The sequence below is a fragment of the Sarcophilus harrisii genome, chromosome 4 (assembly GCF_902635505.1).
Source record: "Sarcophilus harrisii chromosome 4, mSarHar1.11, whole genome shotgun sequence".
Taxonomy (NCBI): Eukaryota; Metazoa; Chordata; class Mammalia; order Dasyuromorphia; family Dasyuridae; genus Sarcophilus; species Sarcophilus harrisii.
In genome coordinates this window covers 332,910,838-332,930,262 of record NC_045429.1, presented here as the reverse complement: position 1 = coordinate 332,930,262, position 19,425 = coordinate 332,910,838, and the positions used below count along the sequence as shown (strand labels likewise).

Genomic DNA, 19,425 nt, shown 5'->3' with positions numbered 1-19,425 from the left:
AACAAAATGCCAAAACACTCCATTATCTTTGCCAAGAAAACTCCATGAACAGTGTGGTGCACTGGGTCATGAAAAGTTGTATAGATGAACAGTAAAGATGCCTACAAAAAAGGGACTTTAAACAGAGAAACCCCCTCCCAGAGGGAACTGGGACCACAGATAGACTGAACAGTAAAGATACCTACAGGAAGGGGACTTTAAACAGAGAAACCCCCTCCTAGAGGGAATTGGGATCACAGAGAGACCTTATAGAGGAGGCTCTACGTTACAGAGGCAGCCTTCTTAGGTTTCTGGAAAGTGAGGTCTTATTAGAGAAGATGCCAGGTACTAGCCTCTCACCCTCAGGGGTCCAACAATAGATTTGTGCTTCCAAATCCTTGGTTTGAGTCTTGAATCCAAAGTGACTCTGGACCATTTAGTCTTTGTTACCTCTTAAGGATAATAAATACTTGTAGCTCTCACTATTGTTGGATAGCAACAGAAAGTAATGATTTTTTTTATGAATAAAACATAATAAGTGCGATTATCAAAGAAACCAATTATATTGAAATAGTCACCAATTTAAAATAATTATAAACAACAGATTAAACATCACCATTTAGAGAGCGAGCTAGAATACTTGAAGACTAAGGGACTTGCCCAGGAGCATACAGCTAGTGTGCTGGAGACAGAACCTGAACCCATATCTGGCTCCTAAGCTCTGAAACAAGAACTCTGTAGCCACTACATCTGCCATGCTTCCTGTCACAAAGAACTAACTAACCGTCACTTATTATTATAAATTATCATCATCAGCATCATCGCTATAAATTCATTTCTTAGGATGCTAATACTTGCCGTATCTCCTTTCCCAATGCCCAGCCTCTCCTTTGGCCCCCCCAGAAAAGAGCTCCCTCCCCTTTCCCGAATTCCTTCATTTTCTAACTTTGAAGAGTCAGAGAGCGGGCAAGAGAGGGACACGGGGCAGCGGTGGGGTTTGCTATCCCTAAAAGCATCTCTCCTTCGCATGGAGGAACTCTTCCTGCCTTGCCTCACCTCTGTGTGGCCCAGGCAATGTGCTGAGAATTACAGTCCGCGAGGCTTTGGAGGACGGAGACATTACCGGTTGAGAAGTTCCATTCTTTGGGGGAATACTTGGATAGGAAGGGGTTCGGCAAGGGAGAGAAGATAGGGAAGAAGGCGGCGGTGGCGTACCAGTCCGTTTGTCCGTCTGCTAAGCTTTTTCGTTTTTTTGAACGTCTTGTGTTTAAGGGGACGAGGTTAGGGGCGGGGCATTCTGTGTGGGTGGGGGGCGGAGAGGTGCGGGTTTAAAATGAGGCAACCCGGGAGCCCTAGGCGGTGAAACCGAGCTAGTCAGGGTTGCTAATAAGCTGCAGTGAGGAGCAGCTTTGCCACTGCGAGCACCGGGTAGCAGGACCCCGAAGTTCCAGCCACCCCATTTTTAGGCCCCGTCTTTTTACTGCTTATAGCTTCGAGGACTCGGAAACTCTTACCCAGTCGGAGGGGGAGCAAGAAAAGCCTTCCCCTCCCCATCAACGTATGGGAAGGGGGACTGCTCCGACCGTCGACCAGTCCTCTAAGGCTACAACCGCTGGCAGGCAAGAGTCTTGACAAACCGAGCGGCGGCGGGAAGCTGTCAAGGCTCTCCCACTTCCCCTGCTGCCCACCCCCGACCCCGGATGGGCGTCCAGAAGACCCGCTCTGAAGTCATGCTGATGGGCACCGACCCTGCCATGCCTGGGGACGATGATGGCCGAATTGGGGTGAGCGAGCTGCAGGGCCGCTACTTCTACCAGCCCGAGCCTCGGGCCCCTCTGGACGCAGGAGTAGCTGACCGCGACTGCAGAGGCAGCTGCGACGGGGCAAACGGCGTCCCCTATCCGGGAGCTGCTATGATGCCTGTGGGCGTACAGCCAGCTCCCACCTCGGGCCGCTTCCTCTCCCCTTACTCATTCCCCGCCCGTCCCCAGCCTCAGCCCGCGGGTTACGCAGGAAGCCCGGAGCCCTATCCGCTCACCTCGGGTGGCGAGGGCTTCCAGCCCGTCGACGGCTACTCTGCCGCTGCTGGAGCTGTGAGTGGGCTCTATTCCCGGAGCAATCAGTTTTTCCCCAGCCCTGAGGCGAATCTGGGCTTGCGGGCCAGGGACCCCTGCAGCGGGACCGCTTTCTCCGGGAAATTAAAAGTGGTCCTCGGCAACCATTCTCTGTGGCTCAAGTTTTATAGGCAGCAGACCGAAATGATCATTACCAAGCAGGGCCGGTAAGTGAGCGGCTGTGGGGCCGGACGCCTGGGTCCTCCAGGAGTTCGGGAACCGCGACCACATCTCCCTTTCTCAAACGCCGTTCAAATTCACTAGAAGCTGAGGTTTTGTGTGAAGAGCTTGGAGTCTCCTTTTTAGCGCTAAACTAGTTGTTTCGGGGTGTATGTGGACTCCCGGGAGAGGAGGCCCCTCTGGCTCGAGATCTTTGCCTCCCGGCTCCCTCAGCCCCTAATTCTAACCGAGAAGAGAAAGAATATATGTCTCCGAAGGGTAATGCGAGCTCAGAGAGAAGAGGGGGGTATCACACAGGAATTGTTGGGGGAAAGCCTGGAATAAAGGTGAGAGTATTCTCTGCCTCGCTCCCCTTTATTATAATGAGGGTTTTCTACGGTGGAAGATATGAAGAACTGAGGCTCGAAGAAATTGCTACTATGCGTATTTTTTAACTAAAACGAAGGCAGAGTAGATGTGATAGGGAGGAGGTAGGTGATTGTGGAAGGCAGGGGGTTACTTTGCCTTCCTTGTCGCTCTTGCGTCCCTCTGTCCTTCAGCAGCTCTTGTGCAGAAGCCAGTTTTGATGGGGGCCTGGATTCGGTGACACAGATGCCCTCTCCAAGTTTCCTTTCCGGTCTTGCTTTGAGATCATATATCTGTGTGTATTTGTTGATGGGGGGAGGGGGCAGAGATGATGGGAGGGGGACAGTGATGTCCTTCAACCCTAAGGGTAAGGGCAATGAATTGAAGTGTACCCAAGGATCCCCGAGCCTCTCAGATTCATTTAAATCTTCCCCTGGGGTTATGCTGCTGAAATAGTATTAATATCCCTTTCCCTTCCCCCTCCCCACTTTGGAAAATGCTGAGAGGTGAGTGGACTCTGCCTGTGGAGGGATTGGGGGGAGTGAAAAGAGTAACATTTAGGGTAGAGGATGCTGCTTCCGGATAAAGGCCTCTAGTGTGGGGAAGAAAGAGAAACTTGTAACCTGTTGGTGATTTTTTAATAAGCAATTGTTTAGACAATTTTATGTCTTTGTTGCATTTGAACCTTTGTTGCAGGTGCTAATAGGGCTTTTTCCTTTGGGAAACTAGAAATCATATTAGATGCAATGAGATACATTCAATTGTTTATTAAGAGGCCTTCACTGCAGTTAGATTCTCCACTTTTCATCGGGCATTAACTAATTCTATTGAGGCCTTTGAGAATAGGGTGGGGCATAGTTTGAAAAATATATATCTAAATGTCTTCCCTTTCTAGTAAAACTGACTATTTAATAGATGCTTACTAGATTAAAAGCATTGTGCTAATTGATAGGGGTGATGGTGGATATAAATAGAAAATATCAAGATATTCAAAGGAATTCTAATTCTGACCAAATCATAGATAGGGGTAGGAAGTTAACTAAAAATTTGGAGTCAGAGGCCCCAGATTAATGTCTTTACTCTCTCCTCTGATCTTGGGCCAATCATCCGGGCCTCAGTTTCCTCATTTATAAATTAAGGAGGTTGGAACAGAATTCTAAAGTAGTTTTTCGGGCTAAATCTACCGTTTTATAGCGGTCAATCCCCTCATTCTGTGGATGAGGAAATGGGAATTCAGCTAGATGATATGATCTGATCATTTGGAGGAAGACTATGATACAGCTGAAAGATGTGGCACAGACTATGAAGCTTTTTGACATTAGCAAGTCACTTGCCTCAGTTTCCTCATCTATAAAAATAACTTTCTCTTCTAAAGTTGCTTTTCATCCACTCTTTATGTATTGAGTATGCAACCTAATTATTTACCAATTTTCTTCTCCACTAAAACCTAAGCACCTTGAGGATAGGGACCATTGTGGTCTTTCTCTGCATTCCTTGGGAGCTTAATTGGGAGCTTGTTGATTGACTAACTTACTGGAGATGTATATAGTCTCAGTGGGGAAAGCGAATTATGAACTGTGAAGCACATTACAAACCTGAATGATCATTGATGGCAGAGTCTATACCAGGGCCCAGATCTTTTCCAGTTATATCCTTTATTAGGCTGAGTCCAATGACTCAGGGGTTTTTCTGTTTGTTCACCAACATTCCATAGTATTTAATTTCTATCATCCTATCTCTCTGCAAAACTCTCAGCAGATTTCTCCAAAGCCACCAGCCAATATACATACCAGCACCTTCTTTCTTCTTTTTAAAAATCTCCTCCACACTAAAGTAGAAGACAATACTCTCTTCTTATTCCTTAATTTTGCAGTGATTCACCTCTTTCCAAGTTCTTCTAATCTCAACCACCTCCCTGACTCATATTTCAATAAGACTGGCCAGCACAACTCTAGATCTACGGGTAAGGAGGGCATTTGAGTGACAAGAGGACAATGGTTCTGTCTGGGGGGTAGAGCCTCCTGTTAAGAAGTGGGAAAGATTATGGTTTTTTGACTATCTGGACATATCTTTGGGCAAGTAACTCCCTACCTGTGGAATATATATATATATTTTTTTAGAAATGAGAGGATTAAATTAAATGATTTCTTAAGTCCTGTCCACTGCTAACAACATCCTGTAATCTTTTGAATAGTTTAGTTTCTTTAGATCCAAGGCAATTCCAATAGATTTTGGGTAGAAAATGTGATCTGCATCCAGAAAAAGAGCTATGGATATTACATGTAAATCAACACATACTATGTTCACTTCATTTTTTCTATTTTTTCCCTCTCCCATGCTTTTTCCTGTTTGTTCTGATTTTTCTCTCTTAACATGATGTGTACTAAAAATAAATAAATAGATAAAAAGTTTCTTTAGGATGAAAATGTTTTTTAAATGGAATTTAGGGTGTATTTTTATGTTTGATGTTTAACTTTAAGTCTTTTTATGTATGTGTCTGCCTATATGTTTATTACTTCATTGTAATTGTACATTTACATTTTTAGTGGAAAGATTCTAGGTATCAATTAAATTTACACCTCTGCCTATATATTGTGGTACAGGTGCAAATTTAATCTAAGGCTACACACACACACACACACACACACACACACACACACAGCCTTAGACAAGTCACACTGTCTTTTTCTCCAGGCCTTGGATTCCTCATCTGTAAATGAGGGAACCAGACTATATGATCATCTCTAAAGTCTTTTCTAGCTCTGAAATACAATTACACTCTACTTCTATCCTTCACCCCCATCAATCAGAGATTGATACTCTACTTTGGAGAAGAGAAGGAATTGTAGTTGATTGCTTCCAAGGAAAGCAGAAAATGATAGAAGAAGCCTCACTACCTCTAATTCTAAAAGAAGAACTGTGTATAATGTAAAAGGTTGAGTAGAATTAGCGTTCATAACTCCAATCTGCCAAGCCATAATAACGGTAACTGGTGACAGCAATGGCATAAATATATTTTTCTGAGTGTGTGTGTGTATGCACACATGTGTGTTTGTGTGTGTATAAAATATATATATGTATATCAACATTTGATGAGCCATACAACTATTCTCTGATAGTCACACTCCTCCCCTCAACAGATTCACACACAGATGGACCTGAGCACACTTGTTGCTTCTTTTTTCCCTGGAGGCTGATATTTGTGACCATCTTTCAGAGCCTTGCATTGACTAGAAATTGTTTGCCTAAGTATGGTTAAGGAAGAGGAAGGGTGGGAAGAAAGCTCCCCAAGCTTCTACATTTTGGTGGGTTAAATTACAGAGCTGTAAGAGTGCCTTTCTGAGGAAATTCTCTTATCTGAAAAATAAAGAAATCACAGCTCAAAGAAATGGAAGGAAGGTGAAAAACTTTGTGTGGAGAGTTTTATCCCCCTTTCGGGATCAAGTCCTGATATCTCCATCAACACTATTGCTTCTTTCTTATTCGGCAAATAAATTAACCATTTTAGGGTAGCAGTTAGAGCCTATTTGTGGGTCTCAGACAACTCTGGGGAATCAGAGTAAAACAGATTTTTTTTAATGTCCATTCCATTCTCATCTTTCTCTATCCCTCCCAGGTCATTTAAAAATGTTTCTCTTGGAGGTGAGAAATACCACTATCTTTTTGGAAATGAGGTTCATTTGGGAAAATGTTAACTGAAGATAGAGAGGCTGAGCAAAGGATTTGTCTCTGTCAAGGAGTTGGTGATAAAGATGGGATTGAAATCCTTTTCACACCCTTCATTGATCCTCCCAAATACAACCTCTGAATGGGTGAATTCTCTTGGCCTCTAACATCTGACTCTAGCAGGCGTCTTTAGACCTTTGTCCTTGTGAAATTTGTATTCTGGATCCCTATCAAACCCCTTCCCTAACTGTCCCTCATCTTCTGTGCTTTTAGAGAGGGGTTGGGGGTGTTGGAGAGGAAGCCTGAACCAGGCTTTCATAGATCAAAGTCCAGGTCATCCAGACCTGTTTCACCAAGAAAAGAAGATCCTTAACCTAAGAGCTTAATGAATGGGAAATGAGAGGGGAGGAAAGTAAAAGGTGTTTTAACTATGGCAGTAAATGCTCCAGCTTGTGGGAGGGAGGCAGTATTTTGTGTGGAAAATATTTCATCTACAATGAAGAATGATTTTTTCCTAAATATATTAATATGATGGGTCTTTATCATGTGACTGACTTGAAAGGACGAAGCTGTTCTATGGCAATGTTGGGAGTCAAAGGGTTAATGTAGGGGTTCTTAGAGTACTGTTTCTCACCTGCTATCTATTCTATCCTTCCTTGTTAAAAAGTCCCCAATGTTCCTCCTTGGTCCTCAAGCTCAACGCCAGGCCAGGTTTAGAAAGTGGGGGAAGATGAAGGTTTGTCTAATCGTGTCTTTGAAAGGGGCAGGCGGAAAAGGAGCTTCCTGCACTTGCCCAGATCATCTTTAGTTTCTCTTTTGCAGCGTGTGTGTGTGTGTGTGTGTGTGTGTGTGTGTGTGTGTGTGTTGTAAGTAAAGGGATGAAGGGAGGAGATAGGATCAACACATGTACCTGGGTCCAGCCTCTTTGGTCAAAGCTCCAATAGTATATGGAAAACAAGGAGAATATTTGATGATGGCAGGGAGGGAGATTAGTGACTGGTTGTGATGAGGTTGAGGTTTCCATATCTGAAGAAGAAGCATATCTATAGGCTTAGCTTCTTCCTGGACTTGACTGAAGCTGCTGGCAAAGGGGCTTCACAATGCCCCATCTTTTGGAAAAGACCCCCTTGCCTTTTGAGGTGATCAGATTGGATGACTCAAGTGTCATTGAGTGATGTCTGGTACCCCTTGGAAGATGGTGAGATAGCAACTAGATTTTAAGTTCCCCCTCCTTTCTTCAACAATAAATTCATACAAACATTTTCTTTAACTTTATTTATCTTTGTTTTCTTATCACCTTTACAATTCTTAGCAGAAAAGAAGTACTTAATAAAAGCTTATTTTTATTGATGGAAAAAATTAGTCCATGTCCAAATGGAAATTTAACACCTCCATCAAGAAAAACTAATCATCAATCAGCAAGCATCTATTGAATTCTATCTGCCCACGTGTTTAGTAATAGAGAAATGAAGAACAATTTAAAATAATTTATACTTAGTGCAGGGCTCTGCTCAGGCCTAAGGACTCTGAAAGCCTGGAGGGATGTGAGCTGAACAACAAAAAAAATTCTTTTTTCACAGGCGAATGTTTCCTTTCCTGGCTTACACGATTCATGGGATGGACCCTGTTGCTCATTACCGAGTGTTTGTGGAAGTGGTGTTGGTGGATCAACATCACTGGCGTTATCAGAATGGCAAATGGGTTCAGTGTGGAAAGGCGGAGAACAATATGCCAGGTAGGGAGAGTTTCACTCTGGGGACTGACTGAAGCGGATCAATCAGTGAGGATATTGCCTTTGTCTCTGAGGTTGGGGCGCCCTCTCGTGGCAATAAATCTAATTAATGCCTTTGCTTCAAACATTTTATTATTCATCTTTCTCTGTTCCTTCTTCTCATTCCTCCCCCCCCTTACTAACCTCTCACTCATTTCACCTTTTTCTTCCTATCTCTCCCGTCCTCCCAGTTCCAGATCTTTCTCTTTCTAGATCTGTCTATACTTTTATCCTAATGCCAGATGATCCTGCAGCCCATCATCAAAGAAATCATAATAACCTCCTTCTGTCCCTGAATCCCTTAATGTATCTCTCTAGTCAGGAAATCCCAAGATCATGTCCATAAGGGATATATAATACCAACAAGATTGTTCTTTCTACAGGGAATAGGCTATATATCCACCCAGATTCACCCAACACAGGAGCCCACTGGATGCGACAAGAAATATCATTTGGAAAACTCAAGCTGACTAACAATAAGGGAGCCTCCAATAATGTGACTCAGGTAAACTCCTCCTCATCTTCATCCTTCAATTCCTTCCAAATCCATGAAAACAAAACAAGAAAAAAGGAGACTGAAGCTAGACTTGAAGAACTTTATGATGGTGGAAACACAGGGAATGAAATATTATAAGAGATTATTTAGTAAGCAGGACGTTTTTTAGTTTCTTGTTTAAAAACTAAATTTTATTTTTAAAAATATTAACATTGAAAAGACTGGAATGTAAAAATAGCTCAAAGAACCAAGCTGCATTAAGTGATGCCATACATTTTTTTAAATCCATAAAGCAAAGAAAATAGCGATAGTAGAATATTTTTTAAATTTCAAAATAAAATTATAGTATTTTTTCGTCAACTGATGTGCCTGTTCTAAGTATCTTTCCTTTCTTCTTCCTACTACCCTCCCTCCCCTGTAAACATTTTTTTAAACTAGGCAACCAGTAAGTATAGTCAAACAAAACACACCCCCATATTGGTCATATTTAAAAAGTCATTTATCAGAACAATTTATATAGTGAGACGATATTGTAAAGATAATCAACTTTGAACAACCTGGTAACTAATGAACACAATAATCCACCACAATTCCAAAGGATTTATGATTAAACTATCCACTTCTAGAAAGAAAAATGATGGACTCATTAGAGATTGAAGCATACTTTCTTCTAAAATTTGGGGGGGAGGGTACATGATTAATGCAAAAATTTTTTTTGCATATCTATACATATTTTCATGGATTTTTTTTCTTGCCTTTTCAATGAGTGGGGAAAAGAAGGGAAAGGGAGAGAATTTGGAACTGAAAATAAAATAAAATTTAATTAAAACAAAAAGAAATATGATATCCAGGCTCATTTATTTCTTTATCTATCTAATCTATTGGTCATAGCTTTCAGGTGATTCTTAAATTATCTTGCCTTGATTTTTTTTTCCCAGTTCAATTGTTTTTGGTAGAAGAGAGCTTATACTTTCTTCTATTTCCCCCTTTGACTTTGTTTTAATATTTCTTGTTGTCTTGTAGAATCAGTGGCTTCTATTCAGTCCGTTCTAATTTTAAGGGAGTCTGTTAGTAAAGTTTTGTATTAGTCAAGCTGTCAATTCTCTTCTTTGGTAGGATTCAGCAAATTTTTGCTCTAAACATCTGGATAGTAAATATTTTAGGCTTTGTGGACTAAGAGGCAAAGTTAAACATTATGTAATAATATTAACAGTAATTATTATTATGTAATAATACCTCAACAATGAGATAATGAAAGAAATACACATTTCCTCAATTTTTTTATTGATGAAATTAAAAATATAATAATAATTGATTAATATTTTTGTAATTCAAGTCTACTAGTGAGAAGAGTGGAATTGAGAAGATAGCATTTTGCTTACTTGGAGTTCAAAGTTAGTGATCTCTATAATTGAAACTGCTTGCAAATGTTCATCTGTTAATATTGATCTGTAATGAGATTTTGCATGTTTCATCTTGAAATTATCTTTTCACAAAGATAGGTACTGCCAGATGCTGATATCTCCACAAACATATGATTTTAATTGAGACAAAAAGCTCAAATTTATATTTTCTGGACACATTTCTTTCACTACTGTAATTAAATACAATTTAATTTACTCACCATACTTTGGAGGTCACTATACAATGGCTTTCCTTGTTGGCTAACAAATGAATTAGTCAAAAACTTAACTCTAGTTGCAGCCTCAGTTTTATTTTTTATTTTTGATAAGAAATTCTCTCCTATGATAAGATATTCCATTTACATTTTTCTAATTTTTCTGATTATTACTTTTCTGTGAATTGGTAATATTGTGAAGAATGCTTAGTCTGGTCATGTATATTATATTACAACATATATTCTTTTAGCTCAGCTATAGTGTAATGGCATAATAAACACAATGCTTTGCCATTTTATTCAATAACAAAAAAAATCCATATACTCCATTGCACTTTAAAAGCACACTTTTTCAAAGTCCACTTTTCGTAACATGATGGGTAAGCATTTGTTATTTTTTTTTAATGTCATGGCATGTATTATAACTTCTTATTGTCAATTCATATCTAACTCTCTGTGACCCCATTTGGGGTTTTCTTAGCAATGATATTGGAGTGGTTGGCCATTTCCTTCTCTAGTTCATTTTACAGATGAGGAAACTGAAGCAAACAAGGTTAAATAGCTAGTAAATGTCTGAGATTGGATTTGTGCTCTATCCACTTCGATGCCTAGAAGCCCTGAGGTATAATTGCATCAACTGATATTTGTAGTGCACCAAGCAGCAGTGTTAAAGGGATGAGTACCACATACAATCTTGGCTGTGACTTCTCAACTTTGAAGCATAAAACAGCTGTAGACAAAATAGAAATGAATGAGACTGTGTTCTAGTAAAATCATTTATGGATATTGCAGTTTGAAGTTAATGTAATTTTCACATGTCATGAAATATTCTCTCTTTGATAAAAAAAATATTTAAAGATGTAAAAACTATTCTTAGCTCACACACCATATTCAAAAAAGAAAAAAAAATCAGGTTAGATTTGTCCCATGGGCCAGAGATTGCATTCATTTCTTTTCTAATTCTTTCCTCTGTTGTTCTTATTTATGTAAAATAGCATTTTGAAAAATTTTATTTTAATAGTATATAATTTTTCCAATTACATGTAAAAACTTCAATTTTTTTTTTTTTTTTTTTTGAGGGAATTGGAAGCTAGGAAGTGTTAAGTGTCTGAGACCACATTTGAACTCAGGTCTTCCTGACTTCAGGGCTGGTGCTTTATCCACTGCACCACCTAGCTGTCTTCAACATTCATTTTTGTAAGATTTGGAGTTCCAAATTTTTTTCCTCCCTCTCTTACCTACCTCCTCCTCAAGTTAGCAAGCAATCTGATATAGGGTTGTATGATACCATTTTAAGCTCATTTATAAAACAACAACAACAAATTCTTACATACATAATTTCTTTTAGGAATTCTAATTGATTTGGTAATCAAGCTGCATTTTTCTTTGAGTCTTTGCTTCTAAGTTCACAGCTTGGGCACCTCTAGGATCATAATGGTTCTTTATCTTTTTTGCTTAATTATTCTTCCAGTGATCTGCTCCAGGTTATCTGTATTACTCACCCATCTGGGATTTCTTTTGATGCTGAATCTATTATCTCAGACTCCCCAGGAGGGTCTGTCTTTTGGAGGTCAGGGGGAGGAGAACTAATCTGCCCTGAGTCACCCTATGGTAAGGGTGCTGAATCCAGATTCCTTACCCTTCTGGGAGAGCTCTAGTTATTCTGAGCTCAGGGCTGAGACCCTGCCTGCTGGGCACTGACTCTGTGCTTCTGGCTTCTAGCTTCTGGCCTGGTTCTAGGCCTGGGGCTCAGTCCTTAATCAGTTTGGTGGGTCCTCAGCCTAGCTCAGGGCTCTGGGCTCTATATCTGTTCCCCAAATTCCTGCTGTTAACCTGGACTGAATAAATTACATAATTATATAATTTGCTCTGAGATGTCATAGATCAGAGATCCAGGCACTGAGTCTTTGATCCTGGTACCACTCTCTTTCACAGTTCTTACTCTGGTTATTTTCCTGTAGGAACTGGAAAGAAGTCCCTTTGACGTTTATCATTCAATTTCTCATTCACTACTGGGTCTGGTATTTTTTATTGTTGGAGTAGTTGGGGGCGGGGAGAACTAGGATGTATTACTTCTTTATACTCCACCATCTTGGCTTCATATCCTAGGATGAAGTGGGAGATGGTTCCTTCCTAGTCTAAAGAAGGGTTCTTTTATTTTCTATGGAGGTTGGAGGGAAGAGATCTCAAATGAGAGAAAGTCCTTCTTTATCTTCCCAGTCACTACTGATAGAGGCCATATAAGTGGGAAGGGAAACTTACTTTTTGTGATTTCCATTATAGATGATTGTATTGCAGTCACTCCATAAATACCAGCCAAGGCTTCACATTGAAGAGGTGAGAGATGGAGACCATGAGACACCGGGTCCCTCCTCTTTGACCCACACCTTCACCTTCCCAGAAACAGAATTCATTGCTGTGACTGCATATCAGAACTCTGAGGTAAGGGACTAGCTACTAGAACATCAAAACTGGACTGGGGGAGAGAGAGGGAGGGAATCAGTCAGCTAGTCAGTTATAAGGTGCAGTTTACTGCTAGGCACTAGAGTTACAGAGACAAAAGTGAGATGATTCCTGCACAGAAAAAGCTTGCATTCTAAGGGGGAAAACAAACAAACAAACATAAATGAAAGGGCATATTGACAGGGAATGTTTTGTTCTAGGTCAGGACTTCCTAATTTTTTTTGTCTCATGGACCCTGTTGCTAGTCCAGCAAAGCCTATGTTGGTTGGTTTGTATGTGTTTTAATTAAAGCTGTTTTTTTTTCTCCATCTGAATTCAAGGACCCCTGAAATCCAGGTTAACAACTTCTAGTCTAGGAGATCACAGAAATTGTGAATAAAGAAGTCATGGAACAATAGAATGTTATGTTCTTTCCAGTAAAAGTGGCCAATTAATTTTCGTGGCCAATGTATGTGTGTGAGAGGGAGGTGCAGGGAGAGATGATAAGGAATATGATAAAACTTCATCCTGTGGTGGGGCACATAATAAAATATGAAAAATGGGGAATTGGAGGGAAATAGGCTCAGGTAGACTGGACTGGACTGAATAATGAAAATTGGTCTCAGATTGCTCAGATGGTGTGGCTGGAAGTGGGTTTTCAATTCAACCCCAAGTCAGAGCAGTTCAATCCCTAGGGAGAAGGCCCAAAACCAACTGGATTAATTCCCTAAAGATAGGGAGAATTACTTCTGTAGTAATAGTGTTTCTAGTGGAAACAGTATCAGAGAAGATGGCAAGATGCTTCATCTCCCCTTATAGATGACCTGGAATAGTTAAAATATTTTCCTCCCTCACACTTCCCCTTCCCCCATTTTACAGATGAAGAAACTGAGGTCATCCAATGCAAAGATGAAGGTCAGATATCTTGTCTTCCCAGAGGGTAGTTCTAAGTTTCCAAAGATGAGAATTACCGCGGCATTCACTGGCTTTCATTTCTTTTATGTCTAGATCACACAGTTAAAAATCGACAATAATCCCTTTGCCAAAGGCTTTAGAGAAAGCTTGGATACGTAAGTGCTGGGGGTGTGGGGTTTCTCACTCAGTCTTCTCCTCTCTATACTCTTATGCTAGGATTCTGTATGCTGGGGCTGGTGATAGAGAAGGGGAAAACTGATTAGATAAGAAGCAAGTCTGGGTTGTACATATTTAATCTATATCAGATTGCTCTCTTGGGGAGGGGGTTGGTAATGGAGGAAGGGAGAAAAATTTGGAACACAAAGTCTTACAAAAATGAACACTGAAAACTATATTTGGAAAAATAAAATATTATTAAAAATTTAAAAGTAAATGAATAAATAAAATGGGGGGAAAAGAAGCAGGTCTGAGACTCTGAACTGGGGGTGAGGGAGCAGAATTCTGGGTGACTCTATCCTTATGTCTTTTGCCCCTCCCTTCCTTTCTTCTCAAGGTTCCTTACAGCTGCTGTGGATACTGGCGCTACCACTTCCCCTGAACCAGTTTCTGGCTACCCTTTACTGGCGAGGAGTAGGTACTTGCCAAGCCAGTACTCCTCACCCAATCCCTTTTATCCCGAGCCACATCAAGGGCAACCCAAGGATGGAGTACCCCTTTCTTCTTGGCTCTTTACGCAGGCTCCCCAGCCACCATTGGACTATGGCTATGACCCTTCCTACAGTAGCAGTAAGATCCTCCCCTTGGGCATGAATGGCATGAAGCCTGGACTTCTGCCCTCCACTTCTCCACCCACCATGCCTTACTACCCCAGCCAAGATGCTCTGATCCCCCTAGGAGATTGGTCAGCTTCTCCCTCGTATAACCCCAAAGTCAACAATGGGGGCTGGCTCCGATCTGTGCCCCCGATGCCCATGGACCCTATTATTGGGACCCAGGAAGAGAAGAGGCCTGAGGAAGAAATCTGGACTGATACCCCCAAGTCAGATTCTAATGACTCAGGACTGAGTGAAGGAGACTCTAAGAGGAGACGTGTGTCTCCTTATGATTCGGGCAAGGATGACTCCTCACCTGTCCAGGGCCCCTCTGGGGACTCCCCTTTTAAGAAAGAACAGCCACTTGGAGACCAAGTATATTTTTTTAATTGAGAGGAGGAGCAGTGCCTTTGGCTCTTGATGGAACAGAAGGTGGGGACGTGCTTCAAGCCCAGAAAAAAATAGACGTGATGTTGGATGAACACATTCAAGCTGACCCCACCTGTCTTTGATGGTGTTTCTCCAAAGCAGAAGGCCCAGCCTGGGAGAATGCCCTAAAAAGGACCTAGAAGTCTGTTTTCTCTTGATCCTCATGTCTGCTCCCCAAAAGTCAAAAGAAGGAATGGTGTTCGTGCCCTTCTTAATCCTCCCTGACCACAGCTATCTTTCCCTGGTGCTGCCTCCAAAATGCGCTCTGTTCTCCAAATGGTTACTGGAGAACACGAAGGAAGAATTCTGCTCCTTTTTGATATATGTCTTTGTGTGTGGTGCTGAGGAGAGGGGGAAAGAGGGAAATATACTCTCTCTTATTCCTTATGGTGCCTAGCTCATTTTTTACTTAACCTTAAAAAAACCTTCATCCTTTAAAAAAAAAAAAAAAAAGGATGTGAGCAACTGGTCAGACTTAGGGAGAGATTCCCAATGTCCTTAAATAAAGTCTGGGTATTTTATTTCCTAGGAAGATGGGTATACTGGCATAGTTGGAATGGAAGGTGAGGGTGGAGCAAGGTTGGTTTTACATTTAGATTTTAGAAAAATATGTGGGGTTTTTTTTTTTTTAGATTCTATTTATTGTCTGTGATATCTTTGGTTTATTTCTTTTAAATAAACTTGAAAAATGCTGTCTGTTTCAGTGCAAAGGGAATTAAGGATGAGGTGGGTGAAGGTTATTAATTATATGATATCATCAATTCAAGGGTCCCATGAAGGAAAGCTGAGCCCAAAGAGAAGGTATGATTCCCCTTGGGATGATGTGATAATTAGAGCAGGGATGAATCTCTGATTTTCCAGTTTCCAGCCTCCAGGTTCTCTCTTTGTGTCTGTGTCTGTGTCTTTCTCTGTTCCTCTGTGTTCTCCCTTCCTCTCTCTCCTTCCTTCTTCCTCTCTCTTCTGCCTCCCCTTTCTTGAGAGAGCCTTTATAAGCTGTCTCCCTTTGGAAAAGGGACAAAGAACTGAGCCAACCATGTACTCTTTCTTGCCTATGTTGTTTAGTAATGCTGCTTGAATAATACAAAGCAGACTTGTGATTTCTGTCTCAAAAGTAGCATGGGTGCTAGAAGGAAGCATTCTCCTGAATTTTCCTCCCATCCTGCCCATGACTCTGAAGTCCAGGAGGTGGGAAGATCATGGTGTAAAACTAGTCAGCACATGTTTTCTAAAACTAGAGTGAGGCTAGATGGAATAATAATAAACTTCTCTAAGACAGGAATTATGCACAAGAAATAAAGCTATTTTGGTACTGTCCATGGTCTAAGGCAGCAACAACTCGAATGAGATAAAAACATGACAACCACAGAAAAGGCTAATCTTTTTTTTCTTACTGTTATAAAAACTACTGTACAATTTAAATTTTATTAGAGAATTTTTACATGGTTATCACAATTCTCAGAAAGTCCTCTGACTTTGACAGGGGATTATTTCACAGGGAATATGCTAAAACCAGTATCTGTAATGCTTCCTTTCACAATCCTGTTAACATAAAAAGTTCTTGTCATGTTTGTTGTTTAAATTAAAACCCTTGTACACTTGTTTGATAGTGATCATGAGTTCCTGCAGTGGTTAATTTTAGCACAAATCCTTAAATGATAGCTTTTTCAAACTCAAGTGCAACTGGACAACCATTCTATAGTCTATCTTTTCCTGAGAGATTGGTCTACATAAAATATATAGGGGGCCATGTTTTGTGTGGTGATTAGAAAAAGACAAATCCTTGACTCTTGATGCTCATCTAGCATTCCTTCTCACACTGCCCATCATTCAGGTAGGACTATAAGCTGACTCATAGGCTTACAACATATTCAACTCTCTCCAGTCTCCTCCTGATGCTGAAGCTGTCCTGATTAGGACAGCAATGTGGCAGCATTCTGGGCTGTCACAGAAGTCAAAGAACTGAATAATAATGGCAACTGGGACAGGACATATATGTGACTTTAGGGTACTTCATTAAGTCTGAGGGAAAGAGTCTAGCATCAAACTGAGACCAGGTTCTATGGCCAAGAAATCACTTGAGACAATGACTAAGGCAATGGACACAAAGAAATATAACTCCAGATGAGCTAGAAAAATCTAGACTTCAATGAATATAATAAAAATGAGCCAATACCTGATGAGGCTGAGGATATTGTGGATTCCCAAAGAAGTATGAAAGCATAGCAAGATGTTCTTGGATGATTTACAAGGTTAAGGAAAATTGTGAAAAAACACATGGTCTGCAAATCAGAAATAATTTGCAGAATAGGAAAACCTAAATCTAGGCTGATAAGTCCCTCTAGAGAAATAGAATAATTAATCAGGGATGCAAACACACAGAAGTGAAGGACAATCTGGAAGAAGAAAGAAAAAAATAAAATAAAATTGAAAGTATGAACAACATAATCTTATAAGCCAAATTTATTGTCTCAAAGATGGGATGCAAAGAGACAACTAGAAGATTATGGACCTCCCAGAGAAAAACAAGTAAAAAAAACCAATCTGACTGTCAAGATGCAAGAAACAATATAAAAAGTGAACTATAATACCAGGTAGCAGGAAGAAGTAAATAAAAGCTTCCTTTCTCCCACCTCCAAACCCCTCCAAATATCTAGAAAATGTATGAGACTAACCTTTAAGGGGAAAATGCAAAAAAAAAAAAAAAAAACAAAAAACAAAAAAACACAGCAAGTCATTTTTCCAGTTCAGGTCAGTATTGGGAGACAGAGAAAGGTTTATAGATACTGGGGATAGGAGTCTTGTTAAGGAGTCCATTGCTCAGAATATTTCAGTGAATAGAGAAGCTATGCATCAGGGAAAGAGGAAGTCCCAGATCCATATTGAAACACCCTGGTTTCAAACAAGGTATGGGAATAGGTGTTAGCTGGCAACTTTTGCCACTACTCCATTCAGGGGTACAGATCCAGCATAAACTAAGGTAGGGAAATTCAGTTCAGGGAAAGTATTATAAAGTATGGAATGGTCAGAGAAGAGCAAATTCAGAGTAAGGAATGATCAGAGAAGAGCAAATTCAGAAGAAAGCAGCCACTATGTGTCTTGGATCCCAGGAACAGAGTCAAGTCTAAGAAAATCTGCATAATAACTAAGGTGGGAATCCCAATTCAAAGGGAAACTTATAATTCTACCTCTTTAAACCAGAAGAGTTTCCCATTTGGTTGATAAGGGCTGACTTTAGCAGCAGCACTCTACTGCTGCTCAAACCCAAAGACATTTTAGGAATTTGCAGAGCTTAGCTCAGGGTAACAATCATTAATTAGACTTTGCTCTGGAGCAGACCACTTTGGGAGCATCAGTGACTTAAAGATTTCTGACCGAGCTGTTCCTAAGAAACTGAAATAACAATTTGTTTCATTCAATTATATGCCAATAAAACAATTTAGGTGAAATGAAGAAATACTTTCAAAATTATAAATCACCCAGATTTATAGTGGGATATAAAGTGGGATATAAAGAATTTAACCTTATCTTGGAAAAAGAAATTGAATAAACCATAAATTAACTTCCAAAGGAAAAAATATTCAGGTGATATGAACCACATGAAAGAGTATACATTTTCTTCAAGACTTATGACCACTCAAATCTCTCCAAAATAGGAATTATACACTAAAAATAAACTAATTTCAGTTGACTTTCATGGATTAGTATACCAAAAACTCAAAATAAGGTAAAAACTTTGGTGAACTAATAGCAGAGAAGTCCAATATTCCTTAATCTCTAAGAAGTGCTCCCTCAGTATTCCATCTTCCATTGCTCAGCAAATTTCCAGCAGAAAAGCTGTGGAAGCTCATCCAGATTTTTGAAACAGAGATGAACTGAACACCCCAATGCCACCTCCCTCTTCCCATTGAAAACTAAACGTCAAGTGGCAAGAATTTGCTGAGACTGCAATAGCAATGTGGCAGCACTGTGTGTCACTTGGTCAGAGAACTGAGGAACAGAGAGAATAGAAAAGGACCTGTATGAATATGGCTATGAATATGTGCCATGAACTCAGCAATCTGTTGGGTCCAGCAGCCTTGGAAGTCACTTGACCCAGAGACTGAGGCAGGTCAGTCATTAGTGGCTGAGCATGCAGGGGGGCTGAGACACATTGAGATCAAATCCCCAGGTAAATAGCCATCAGCAGGGAAGGGAGAAGATCAGAGAAGGAGCAATAGGTGAAAATAAGAAAAAAAAAAAAGACTAAAATTACCTATGCTCTAAAGAGGAATAAAATTCGATAAATTTTGAACATAAACAGATGAACCAAAAAAGAGGGAATTAATAACAGAATGGGATATAGCTGAGTCCAGGCATCTATGAATGAATGACACAAGACAAGAGAAAATTATTTAACATCTGAAGAGACTGGAGTATGTGGATTTAGCACAGAACAAGAAAATGCTATTCCCAAAAGGTTTAAAGGAGAAAGAAGAATTATGAGAGTAGAATTTGTGGTCTGCACAGCAGAAATAATGGGCAGAGTAAAAAAAAAAAAAAACTGAAATAACAGCAAGAAGTCTCACCAAAGAAACAAGAGATAACAAATTAAGAGTGCAAATATATGGAAATAAAGGAAAATTGGAAGAAAGGAAGCAAACAATAATAATATGAAAAGA

General features: G+C 40.3%; 1 protein-coding gene across 1 annotated transcript; it reads left to right on the top strand.

The window, feature by feature from the left end:
• Nucleotides 1-1,142: 1,142 nt before the first annotated feature.
• Nucleotides 1,143-16,349, top strand: LOC100933226 (T-box transcription factor 21). Its single transcript, XM_003768328.4, has 6 exons — nt 1,143-2,260; nt 7,865-8,019; nt 8,439-8,560; nt 12,453-12,611; nt 13,620-13,681; nt 14,080-16,349. Exons 1-6 carry the CDS (start codon nt 1,680-1,682, stop codon nt 14,729-14,731), a joined length of 1,731 nt encoding a protein of 576 aa, XP_003768376.2. The 5' UTR covers nt 1,143-1,679; the 3' UTR covers nt 14,732-16,349.
• Nucleotides 16,350-19,425: the final 3,076 nt, after the last annotated feature.

What these genes read in the sequence shown, in the direction of transcription:
- LOC100933226 (XM_003768328.4), top strand. Translation starts at nt 1,680, where the DNA reads ATGGGCGTCCAGAAGACCCGCTCTGAAGTCATGCTGATGGGCACCGAC. An exon ending in CCTCCAATAATGTGACTCAG is followed by an intron (nt 8,561 to 12,452) that starts GTAAACTCCTCC and finishes TTTCCATTATAG; the next exon opens with ATGATTGTATTGCAGTCACT. An exon ending in CTGCATATCAGAACTCTGAG is followed by an intron (nt 12,612 to 13,619) that starts GTAAGGGACTAG and finishes TTTTATGTCTAG; the next exon opens with ATCACACAGTTAAAAATCGA.